General features: G+C 40.3%; 1 protein-coding gene across 1 annotated transcript in view; it reads left to right on the plus strand.

Moving 5' to 3' along the window:
• Window positions 1-13,079, plus strand: part of CLTC (clathrin heavy chain) — a 52,188-nt gene continuing 39,109 nt past the window's right edge. The window contains 1 exon segment of the mRNA XM_038376200.2: window positions 1-347. Coding sequence (XP_038232128.1) covers window positions 306-347 — 42 coding nt within the window. The 5' untranslated portion in view covers window positions 1-305.

Raw genomic sequence — 13,079 nt, forward strand, 5'->3', positions numbered from 1 at the left:
TAAAATAGTCCCTTCCGGTAGGGGGATCCCTCCGCCGTTCCCATTGGATACCCCGAGTTCTGTTAACCACCGTCCTCAAGATTCTTCCGCCCGGCCGGCGCTGTTAATGCGGGGTCCCGGCAGGTGAGGAGGTGGCTGCTCCGTCAGTGCGTGTATCGCTCCGCCAGCAGGGGCCGTTTCCGGATCGAGCGGCTCCCTCTCCCTTCCCGGCCCATTCCGCCATTGCGGTTCTGTGCCCCGGAGCCCCTGAGGAGACTCCCCGGTCCGGTCTCGGGCTGGAGCCCCCACCAGCCGCCGCTGCCGCCATGGCTCAGATTCTGCCCATCCGTTTCCAGGAGCATCTCCAGGTACGGGGAAGGGCTTTGGGGCGGGGGGCGCTGAGGGGCCGCTCGAGGGGAGCCCGCCTGTGGCGGCTACGGGCCCCCCCCGGTGGCTCAGATCTCACCTAGGGGGGCGCCGGGAGCTGCCCGAGGGAGCTTGGCCTTCCGCTCCGCTCCGCTCCTGTCAGGGGCTGTGGCCCCCGCAGGGCTGTGGCCCCCGCCGGCTGGCTCCGGCGCACCTGCAGCGGGAGGAGCGTGGGTGGGCTGCCGCTGCCCAGGGGCACCGCTCGCCCAGCCGCCGGATGGCAGAGCCGCCCCAGCGGGCGCCTTTCCCTGGAGCCTCCCGACTGCACAGCTGCCCCCGGGCCCGGGGACTGGCTTTATCGGCACACGGGGATGCTGAGTCTTCCCTAGTAGCTCCTTAGTTTGGCCCTTTCTCGAAACAGTCTGTTAGCGGCCGGAGGTCAAACCTCCCTCCCTTCCTCCCTCCCTCTCAAATAGGGTGTTTCTCTCGGGCCCTTATTGCCTCTTATTTTCTTAAATGTGGCACATGTTTTAGTGCCATCAACATATAAATGCCTGATTAGAGTCCAGGGTCCAGCATGTGCTTAAAGACCCCACGGAAACGGAGCGCTCGGTTTTCTCCTTAGTGCGATTCTGTTTTAGTGTCTCATTTTCTCTGTGGGAAGTAGTGCACTTCAACCTGTTGTGTGGGCGAGGCTGGGTCTGGGCCTAGGCCTACAGCAGCACCTACTGGGCGGTGCAGTGTCGTGGGAGGGATAAACTGAGAAGATCCCTCTGTGCCTTAGTTCCTCTTTCCATATTCAGAGCAAGTCTCTCTTTGAGTTAAAACCAAGTGAAACTGCTAAACTTCGTTTTGAAGGAGCTTTACAAAATGGATGATCTAATACGAATTAACTTTGTGGTACTGTCTTATGTAGATGTGAGACATGGATGCTAAAGTTATCCTTATGGAGTGGTGGTGATAATGGTTCTGTAAGGTGTAGCTCTCACTCATTGCAGTAGTGCATTAATCTCATTTCTTTGCAGAGAACTAGCTTCTTGTGCCAGGAGGAACCATGCAATTAGCAATAATGTAGAAGTTACAGCAGTGTATAGCTGTGGCAGTGTAGTGCAGTGTATTTATGCCAATAAATGCATAAGCTCCAGTTTTTCTTCCCTGTTAGTGTCAAATGGTCTCTGATCAAAGTAACTTTACCTGTAGATTTCTGTCTGATAAGCAATTACTTTATTAGTACACTTTGAAGTTATCTCTCTAGGTTAAAGGGTCTCTTAAACAGCAGAACAATCTCTGAAGAATATAGCACATTATTATCCTAATGAACTGAAGTCTAGTATGTGGCCTGGCATTGAAACACTAAGATCTAACAATTGAAAAACAAAACACTAAAAAAAACCATGTTTTGGAGTAACAAATGTAGGGAGGGGCCTAGGGGGAATCCTGTGATGTAAGGCTGACTGCACCCCCAACCTTTGTCATGCAGTGATTGTCTTCGTGCCAAAACTTGTGAAGGAGACTGCACAAAATTATACTATTCAACAAAATATTTCTGAGATTTGCCTTGTTCGGTGGTCTTAGCAATGACTGAGTTGGCACCCTGGCGCTACTACTAGCTTTCTGAAGCCTTATGAATTTTTTTTTTTTTGTGGAGGTCTTCCTCATAATTTGGCTGTTCCTTAAATGGAAGGAAACTTCTTGCATGTGTTGGCTTAGTTGGGGATATGGAGAGATCCATATTTCTTTTTAAGCAACTGACTCAGTCAAAACTAGAATTGACTGTTTCCTTTCTAGTTACTCTTTCAAAGGAACGCTGGCAACTGAAGCCCTATCAGTTTAAGAATTGTCCCCAGGTCCCTCTAATCTGAGGTTTTATAGTCAGTTTCATGATCTGAAAGTGATCTCTTAAACAGCAGGAAACACAATGAGGAAACAAAGTGCACTCAAATTCCAAGTGAACCAGCTGGGAACTACTTTTTCTGACTTTTTTTTTTTAAATATTCTATGGAAAAATAACTTTATGCCCTGTGCAACCTCATGGACTAAGTCAAATTAGCACTTAAATCCTTGAGTGTGCATCTTAGTTTTACACTATACTTATTTTAAAATACTCTTTGACCTTTCTAAATAAAGGCAAAAATGTCATTGTAAATGACTGACTGGATTCATATGTAGGAAAGGCTGTGAAAAAACAAGTTGGAGTAATGTCTCTTATGTGCCAGGTAGATCAGCCTGTATTAAGATATTGTGGAAAATGGATCTATAATATATTATTTAAGATGCAAACTGTGCATGTGACCCACTGTCACACTTTCGTGACAAATGAAACCTACCTGCTCATGTTAAGAACTCTTAACTGGGTTTCATGCTAGTATGTTACTCTAGAGCTGAACTGTTCAGTCCAAAAATTTATCCCCGTCCTTAAATATATTACCTCTGGTCTGACAGATTGCAAGTACAAGTGTAGAAGATAGCTGCACTTGTGCACTTAGTTGAATAGCTAGCCATAGTATTTGGGTACACAAGGCTTCTTCAATGCATCCGATGAAGTGAGCTGTAGCTCACGAAAGCTTATGCTCTAATAAATTTGTTAGTCTCTAAGGTGCCACAAGTACTCCTTTTCTTTTTAAGGCTTCTTGTGTATCTATCCTCTGAAATATTATTAAATGGTTGCCTGTAGCTGTTTAAGTTCCTCATTCCCAAACTTCAGCTGTTGTTGATCAGTCTAAAAATCCTTCCCAAAATTTACAGTTGAGTTGCCCTGTATTGTGCTTATATTGAGGGTTTCTTATTCTACACTTAACCCATAAACTTTGCAACAGGAGCCAAAACATCAGAGGGAACTCCTGAAACCTGTCTACTTTTTTTGGTGTTGAATTGTTTGCAAATAGTGTTAGCAAACTTTACTTAATTCAAGAAGTTTTATTTCTAAAGTTGCTCCACACATTCCCAGGTATGACCTTCAAGCAATTTTGGTGGGGTACAGTTTCTAAGCATCATATTTCACATACTAAAATACTTTGAAAAATCAACTTAATGAATCCAAAACCTTATATTCAAAAGCCACTTGATCTAAAAATATTTTTGGGGGAGGGAGAGATCTTTCTGGTTAGATTACAGTAGGAAAACATTTACCTGGCAACAACCTTTGGTAATAGACTTGCAAAATGCACTTGTAAAGCTTTAAAGTGTATAGCATGCTTGCCTTTATGGTGGCTGGCACCATGGATCTGGATAGAACAACCACCACCCAATTCAGAAGTAGCAAAGTAGTTTCAGACATGTCTAAAGATCGGTATGATAAACTTTCAGGTGCAACCTAATCACCTTTTAGTCAGTATCCAGTATCCCCATACACTGAGATTTTGATTCTCATTAGAGAATGGGCATTTTTCTGAAAATTAAGATGGCTGCCTCAGCTAACATATTTGACTAGCTGGTGTGGATGGGACAAGGCCATTGATTCCTCCTTAGGCAGTCCATTGTGAAAGGAGTAAAAAATATATATATATAATATAATTTTTTTTACAAGCCAAAAGCCACTTGTAGTACACTATATGCAAATTCTGATTAATGCATTATAACTTTGACTTTCTGGGAGTACATATTATAGTTCAAACTGAAGTCTTCATTATGGATGCAAAAATTGATTGGTTTAACATTCTTCCTTGAGAGATTGGATGTACAGATAGCAAGCATTAACTTAATGTCATGGGTCTCCTAATGCATAGGAGTTGTTTCAGCCTATATCTTACATGCAGAAAAAGTTCAAGTGTAGAAACCAACAGAGTGAAACCTTCTGAGTTCAGTATGCATCAGGACTCCTCTTAGCTGTCCATGAGCGCTTCAGGAACACTGCTATCAAATGGCCCCCCACAGTAGTGGTTGTAAAGAACCTACTATAAATTTATCTTTACAGTGAACTAATGCACTGTGTATAAAGGTTGTACCTTATGATGTACTCATTGAATCTCTTCAGATATGTTTCAGAGTAGCAGCCGTGTTAGTCTGTATTCGCAAAAAGAAAAGGAGTACTTGTGGCACCTTAAAGACTAACAAATTTATTAGAGCATAAGCTTTCGTGAGCTACAGCTCACTTCATCGGATGCATCCGATGAAGTGAGCTGTAGCTCACGAAAGCTTATGCTCTAATAAATTTGTTAGTCTTTAAGGTGCCACAAGTACTCCTTTTCTTCAGATATGTAATACTAAAGTCAGGAGAAATCCTAAGGCTTTCAATTGAACAGGTTAAAATCCTGTATTCCTGCCCTGTTGAAACTATTCAAATCCTCTTTCCTCCCCATCAAGCTGTCTGATACTGATTTTAGATTATTAAAATCTTTTAGAGAAGATTTTAAAAATTGCGTTTGCTGTTAGAACTTCTGTGAATATGATTAAACAAGCAATTTGATAGACATTTAGGGCCAAATCTTTCAAAAGAGTTCAGCACTCAAAATACTGAGTGCTCATGAAAATCTGGTTGCTAGTACTAGCCTAATGTGGAATGACTAATATTAATGCCTCCCTTCTCTAGCCTGGCTATGTAGTAGTAGTCTTGTGAACTCCACAGTGGTAGGTGTACTTGAAGCATTGCTTTAATACTTCTTATAGAGGCTTGTGGTATTGGGGGTCATTTTCTCCCAGAGAAGACTGTCAGAATAACAGCTCATTGTGAATTACCAAATGTTCACATCAGTGGCTACTTATATTACTGGGAGGGATTTTGTTGCAGTCTCCTTTAGGGCTACAGTGCTGTGACACGTGAGCTGGAATAAATGGCTTTATGAGCATTTGAAGTGTACAGCTTAATTTCTTATGTGCTCTTTACAGTATTTTAGATAAAAATAGTTTTCAGAAATACTTTTGTGCAAGGGACTTGCACTTTTGTCTTCTGACAGAACTTTATCTGACAAACCTGACTCCTGAACTCTGGGGGGGGGGGGAACAACAAAAAATTAAGTAACAGAATGCTGTGGTCATTAGTCTAGACACTTCTATACTGTCAACACCTGCACGCTGGCAGTGTCTGGTGATTCATTGAAGCATGTTCTGAAAGTGTAATTTTGTTTTCTAGCTATGCCAATGGATTAGCAACCAGTGACAATTAAATAGGAGTTTGGTTTTATTACGGATAAGTCTCAGGGTCATTTAAAACCCATGATCAAATTGCAGTATGATTTAAGTGTAAATTATTTGTACACAATATTAAATAAGCATCTTGCAGTATTACTTCTGACTGTTGTGATTATGTAGATGAGCATGGCTCTACTAGTGTCTCAGGATGAATAGCTATAAGAGCAAGGCTTTATATTTCTAAGACTTTATTACAGAATATACTGTGCACCTCATTAGATAGTTAATCTAAAATGTAACTGTCACCTAATCTCTTATTTGCAGACTAAAAGAAGTAAAGTGTAGTGGACCTCCAGTGAGGTTTGTAACTGATTTAGCAGAAATTAGAAAATAGGGTGGGTGGGAGGGGGGACATGAATATGTAACTGTGAATCTATCAAAGCTTGCTTAAATGACATGTGCCCTTGTTACCGTTTATAGAGGAACTGTGATTGGTTTCAGTTATTGACTAATATGCTGTCTAGAAAGGAAGTGAAATAATTAGACCTTTCTTAATGAATGTTCTTCTACTATATATTGGGTTAGTAATGTAAAGGACATGCTGGGATAACAGTACTCAACACTTTAACCTTTACTAGTATTAATAATAGTCAAATGTGTTGAAGGATGAGTGACATCTTTATATATTTACATGGATCATTCAGAACTACTGGCCCCAAGAGAATTAATTAACATACTATTTTAACAAGTTTGCTTTTCATCTTTATTTACTGAGTCTTTAAGCTGATTGGTCCAACTATATAGCATTATTTTCAAGTAATGCAACTGACTAGTTAAATGAAGACACTGTATTGTATATTACTGGTGTCAGGTGGTTTGCAACAAAACTGAAAATTGGGGTTGAAACTCTAAGCTTGTGGTGTTCGTTTTTAATTTAAGCATAATGAGAACTCATGAAGGTCTCTCCCCAGATATGAACTTGCTCTTCACTTTTAAGCACCATAATACTTTGGTCTCAAAATCACTCAAAAGCTTTGTAGGCCACCTCTAAATAACAACATTGGATCGGTATAAATATTGACTTATTTGGGAAAAGCATTTTAAACCACTACATATTGAACATGGGTGTGATTTTTTTTTCCTCCTCCCCCCATGCTTTCATTACTTTTGCAGGTGGATTTATAATTAGATGTACTAAGCACCAAAAACTAGAGCTTAAGTGCTTGCATGTTTCTGATGTAGTGCAATAGCTTTACCCATTAATGTCAATTGAATAAACATTTTGAAAGTTGCCAAAATCTTTGTCTAGCTTAGTCTCCAAAATACTGTAAACTGCCTTATAATGTAGCAAAACCGTGCCTGATCTAAATGGGTGAATGTCCAGCAGTGCTGCTGGGAAGGGAGCCTACAGTTCAGTGTGGAGTTGTTCAGGTGGAAAGTTGAGCAATAGAGGCGGAGAACTAAACTTGTTCTGTTGGTGTGCTTATGTGCATTTCAAATGACCTGCACCTGCTGTATGTTCTAAAACAAGCTGGATAAGCTCTAGCTGAAATGCCATCTTCTGTTCTCACTGTTTGCTGCCTTGCATGCTGCAGATATGGTGCTGTAGGAGTGGAGCAATAACAATTGCTATAGTAGCATGAGTTAGATCCTGACTTTGAATTTCCTGTTTTTGTCATCTGATTTGGGATCTCAAGCTTGTACTGTAGCTGTATGAACATAGGGGAGCCTTGAAAGTGACAAGGATAGAGCTGAGTCTTGTAAATGGCTATTTCACAGCTGTCTACACTGTTGGAATCTAGGAAATATTTAGCTTTTTAGCTAATGCAACCTACCAACATGTTAACTTAGAATTTGGATGAGTTACTTGAGTCCTGATACATAAGTAAATTAGTTTTATGGTCTAAGTCCTTTCTGACTTGCTGAGGCAGCTCATAGATATCCTAGCACAAGGAAGCTTCAGCTGTTAGCAAGTTTCCTGTGAGTGCTCTTAAGACTTCTGAAATTCTGTGACCTTTTTTTCTGATTGACTTGCCCAAATGGGGTTTCTAGTGGAGAAGCAGCAAATGCAACACAGGAATGTCCATTCTGTGTGACTAAAACTTAGTGTGCAAGTCACACTGGTGTGTTTGAAAAACGACATGCTTCATGCAACTCCAAAACAGCTTCTAACTGTACTGGTAACAGACAACAGTGTAGCACCTAACTCTCAAAACAAGAATTGCTCCAAAGCTACATTCTGGCAATTGCCACCACAGACAGGTAAACATTCTGTAACCTAAGGGAGTAAAGCTGAAATTCTCACTCAAGCTGCACAAGATAAACTAGTGCCAGCAAGGCTTCCTTAAGCCTGTCCTATGTGTTTTCAGTGTAGTGGTCTAATCTATGATGTGAATTGTCTATATGAAATTTACAATAATTAGCCAGGGTAACACTTTTTCCTTAAAAGAAAAGGAGTACTTGTGGCACCTTAGAGACTAAGTGCCATAAGTACTCTTCTTTTTGCAGATACAGACTAACCCGGCTGCTACTTTGAAAACTGTTTCCTTAGGAAATTTAAATTAGGAAAATTAAAATCTTGTAACAACTTTTGTTTTAGAGGTCAAGTTAAATCTTTCAGTTCCCAGGGCTGTTTGGCTTCCTAGTCCTGTAGATAAACCATCTTTTTTGGGGGGGTGAGGGGGCTTTCTCTCAGCTGTAAGAACAATGGCTTATATCCTGTTGTTCAGTGTTGAAGCTAGGAAATGCTGCATTCTCAGCATTTTTATGCCCTAGGGAGCGGGGAAAGCTTGATAAAAGCTCTGCAGATTCTGTCATAAGAAGAAAGCAGACTTTTCAGGAAGGATGCAACAGTTACTGCTGTCAACATATTTTCGTCAGGTTTCATACATTTGTTATACTAACAAAAATGAGGGATACTTTTTTGTGGCAAACTATTCAAGATACTTGCTTTGTACATCACAGTAAAGGCTGTCATACTTATTACTAAATACTTTTCTCTTATCATGGCTGTTGCTCTTACAATAGTGCATTCAGGTGAAGCCATAATCTAAAGGTACATCATGCAATTTAGTTGAACTGTCCAACCTTCAGTTCTGTTTTAAAAACTTGAACTTGGCTTCAGACAGATGCAGAACAGCAGTTGCTCTTGCCAGAACTTTATGAAACAGGATTATGATAACTTTGTGATGTTTTGTTTTATAACTACTTTATGAAATACCAGCAACATTGGAGATACTCATTTTTTTGGTTATACTTCGAGTTGGCAAGATGTCATGTAAAATTTAAGCTCTGATGTAATTTTTCACATCCCATATTTAGTTTAAGTAAATATCTAATGACTAAATTAGGCTAACCTTCATTCTTTTCCTAATTCTTCCCCTAGAAGCCACAAAACAAATGCAACAGATTTGAGTTTTCCAGTGTAGTGTAATGGCACTTAAATTCTCCTTCTCTCTGGTGGGATATTGCCTTCACATTAAGGTTATTTTTCAAGATAACTTCAAATACTGTCTCAGCCTCTAGATTTACCTGCTGACAAATGTGAAATGACCCTGAATCTTCACAAAGTAAACTTTTTTCTCATTTTGATAACAGTAATATCCAGAGTTGATGATAACAATAGTGGATTAAGTTTAGTGTAGATTGACAAGTATTTTTAAAAACTAAGAAAATTACTTCTAGGTAATTATATAATCATTAATTGAACAAGCTTATCTTGTTGCAGGTTACAGTTTAATGTTGGTCACCAGCGGGGGTCTAACTTCATGGAAAGTAGGACTGAAATATACTTTCCTTACTGAAAGCATAGCGATAAACACCATGTGTATACCTGAAGAAGAGCTCTATGCAATCTTAAAAGCTTGTCTTTCACCAACAGAGGCTGGTCCCATAAAAGATATTACCCCAACCATCTTGTCTCTTGGGTACCTTGTAATTTGGGTAGGCTCTTAGCACCCACTAGCATGGACATCCATGTTAAGTTCCAAGGTAGATTGAGTTGGAAACTTTCTTGAAGTAAGACAAGTTCTGATTTCTGTCACTTTAATAGTGAAGTTGGTACTCTTAATCGTACTCTGCATTTTCACTAATAAGATTGCAGCTTCTGTCATAAATAACTTTGAAGATGCTTGTGACTGGTCTGTAGTTAGATATTCTGCCCTGGAGGTACCTTTTTAAAATAGGGACTAGAGGAGACTCTCAGGTGTCTTACTGCAAACTAAGGCCAGGTCTACACTACAGACCTATATCGGTATATAGTATAGAAAGTATAACTGACACTTTCTATTCACGCACGTGTGTGCGCACACACATACACAGTGTAGAGATTCTCCTGTCAACATTGCTACCACCTCTTGGGTGGATTAACTATGATGACAGGAGAAGCTCTCTCATTGGTGGTATAGCATCCTCATGTGCAGCAACCCAGCTGCAGTGCAGTCTGTGAAGACTGACCCAGAGAGCCATTTACTCTTGTCTACCTCCTTTTCACATTGTGTTAATAACTTGTGTTGTGCTGAACTAAAGTGTGAAGAAAAGGTTCCTGATCTGCCCCGAAATTAAACTTTAAAATCAACCACCTGACCCAGGCTGGTGTAATCATTTTTGCATTATAGTTCCTTTTTAAATAGGATTTTTCTCTTGGGTTATCCTGTAGTGATAATTAAAACTTGTCCCAGCCCACATAAGATAAAAAGCTGCCGGACAAGTCATTTTATACACTAATCTGAGGGGGGGGGGTGTATGGTGTTTTTAAATCTTAATGACTCCATGTAGGCAGTAACATGCTCTGTGTGTATAAGAAGCTGCGTGTCTCTGTGTTTGAAGAGGTTTAGCAGATTAGAGACAAGGTGGGTAAAGTAAAATCTTATTGGACCAACTTCTGTTGGTGAGAGAAGCTTTTGAGTGTCTCAGAACTCTTCAGGTCTGTGAAGAGCTCTGTGTGCCTTGAAAGCTTCTCTCACCCACTTTGTCTCTGCGCTTAGAGAGCAGAAGTTGGAGGAAGTTTCAGACTGGCACTGCTAAGCAATGCATTGGTCTGTTGTGCTAACTGGGGTCAGCTTATGAAGGCTTTTAATGTGGTGAGCTCACTTGGTGCCTGATTAGCCTAAAAAAAACTCTTAAATCTAGAAAGCAGGCCTACCTCTATGGGGTTGATAGTTGTGTTTGGTCCAGCTAAGAATAGGTCTGCCCACACACAATGTACTAGGAAAAGCTTGTAGTCTGTTTAATCAGTCCATTTCCTCAGCTTGCTAGGTATCATGAACTTCTGGCTCTTCCTGTTCACTGGTTGCAAGCTGGGACTCTCGATCTCCCCCATTACTAAGGGCTTGTCTCCACTTACTGGGGGATCGATGCCTTGTGATTGATCTACTGGGGGTTGATTTAGCAGGTCTAGTGAAGACCCACTAAATAGTTTGAGGATGGCTCTCCTGTCGACTCCATTGGAATGAGAAGCATAAGGTAAGTTGACAGAGACTCTCTCGTCGACCCAGTACAGTGTAGACACAGCAAAAGATCAACCCTTAAGCTAAGTTATTCACATAGCTGGAGTTGTATAATTTGATGAGATGCTAGAAAAACAATTCTGCAGCAAATTTCACCATTGCAGACTAAATGAGGCCCTGCTTAAAGGTGATATAGAGCAAGGGTGGAGGAAAAAAAACAGTTTGTGTATCTTTCTGTCCTCTGCAGGCTTCATAAAGGCTGAAAACACAAAACCAATGCTTTTGCCTAAAACCTCACACTTTTTATTATTTATTTATGATAAAAAGTCCTGCTTTGCCAGAGATCTCTTTACTTAGTTGAATTGCTGGGAGTTCTTAATAAAACAGGAACCTCTTTTAAGATAGCACAACTTATTTTCCCTCTCAGGTTTTCACTTGCAGGTATGTTTATGGTCCTTGCTCTCCAGTATTTCTCCTTTTTTTCTTAAAAAAAAAAAATTGTAGATGACCTGAATGTCCCATGTAAACCAGGGAGGAGATCTTAGGAAAAAAAACAAACTGAGCCCTTTCTACATCAGACACAAAGGGCATGAATCAAATTTCTCATTCCTGGGTTACCTTTAAACTTCCATAATGGTTCACTGTACACGGAGCAAACTCCCAAAAAACTGCTTCTGTAAGGACCACAAACACTAGTCAATGTTAAATAACCTCTTTACTTCAGCATTTATTAGAGCAGAGCCAAGCTAATCTAACTTCTTCTCATCTTCAAATTCATCCTGCCTCACTGTTTTAATTGTAGACTAGTTGTCTTCTGCCTAGACAAGTACCTGGTGCTTAGTAAATTTAAGGGAGGTTGCTGGTGTAGACTGTCACAATAGCATGCAGTTAGCATATTTCAATTTTTAGTTTGTACTTAAAGCATTGAAAGGGTGCTTTGGCTTTGCCATCTACCAATAGGTTCTACTGCCATGTAGCAATATAAAGATCTCTAAACATTTACTATTCACTACAGTTATGAGAATCAGTGTCCTACCTGGTCTACATGAGTTTGTTGATACTGAGACATATAGGAATGTTCTGAAGGCTATAAAGTTAGTCCCAACCACAGTTGGTTAGGTAGACCTAGGCAAAGTTGGCTTTTCTTCCCCCTCATATTCCATCACTTCTAGAATTCTAGACTAGCTGGAACTCCATGTGACTTTACAGAAGTATGGCATAGGCTGAAAGCTGGCTAGGGATGAACCTAACACACTAGTCTGTCAATGAACTTGCATTGTTTAGATGCGTTCACCCATCAGAGCTTGGAAGGTAATGTTCCTTGTCATGATCTACAGGCAAATGCCAGTAAAACCAAACTAGTTGCTTTCTGAGCTGCCCTGGTGAACTTCTAAAGCTTGGACAAGTTTTTTGTATAGCTGAACTTCAAAGATTCCAGTTCTAAAACATTGTAATTAGGATCCAGCTTGACAAAGTTAAATTGCTACGTATGCCTGCTGTTAACTAAATGCAATCTGATAACAACTCGTATCTTGTGGCACCAGCATTGAAAACACTAGTACATGGAGCACTACTTCTGGCAGATGGTACAGTTTGGCCATGATTATTTAAGGTAATCTGCCTCAAATGGAAGTTGCCTGGATACTATGGTGTATAGCCCTGATTTCACTGGGAGGACTATCTGTAATGGTTAAGTCTTGACAGATGGTTAGAGTAACTCAGAATTTAAAAACAAGTAAACTTTTGAATTTATGGCCATAGTTTATCCAGATATGGGTAACCTTAAGACTAGTTCAGAAAAGGACACATCTGACTTTAATTGATTTAAATGCATGAAGTTTAAAGTCCACATTTGGTAGATGCAAAACAGCTGTGCATTTGTCTAATCTCAGATTTCAATTAACCTGAAAATATTCCTGTTCATCATCTTTTCAATCCTATTGAAGTAAAGGTGCATCTCTTCAGGCAGAGGTGGAAATACAGGTCAAGTTCGCAAAAGTAATCATGTTCACTACAGGGAAGTGCTCTAGGCAAGTACTAGTAACAAAGTTCTTGTTTCAAGTTGCAAGCAGTTGCAATGCTCAATTAGAGTATGAGTGCTGCTGTTCTACTGATTATAACACCATAGTTGTGGTAGCCTAGCTCAGGAGTAGTGTGGAGTGCATGGGAAGAAACATCCTGTAATCTTCACTTAAGAGAAGACTTTCTTATAAAAGCTCT

The sequence above is a fragment of the Dermochelys coriacea genome, chromosome 17 (genome assembly GCF_009764565.3).
Source record: "Dermochelys coriacea isolate rDerCor1 chromosome 17, rDerCor1.pri.v4, whole genome shotgun sequence".
NCBI classification, from domain to species: Eukaryota; Metazoa; Chordata; order Testudines; family Dermochelyidae; genus Dermochelys; species Dermochelys coriacea.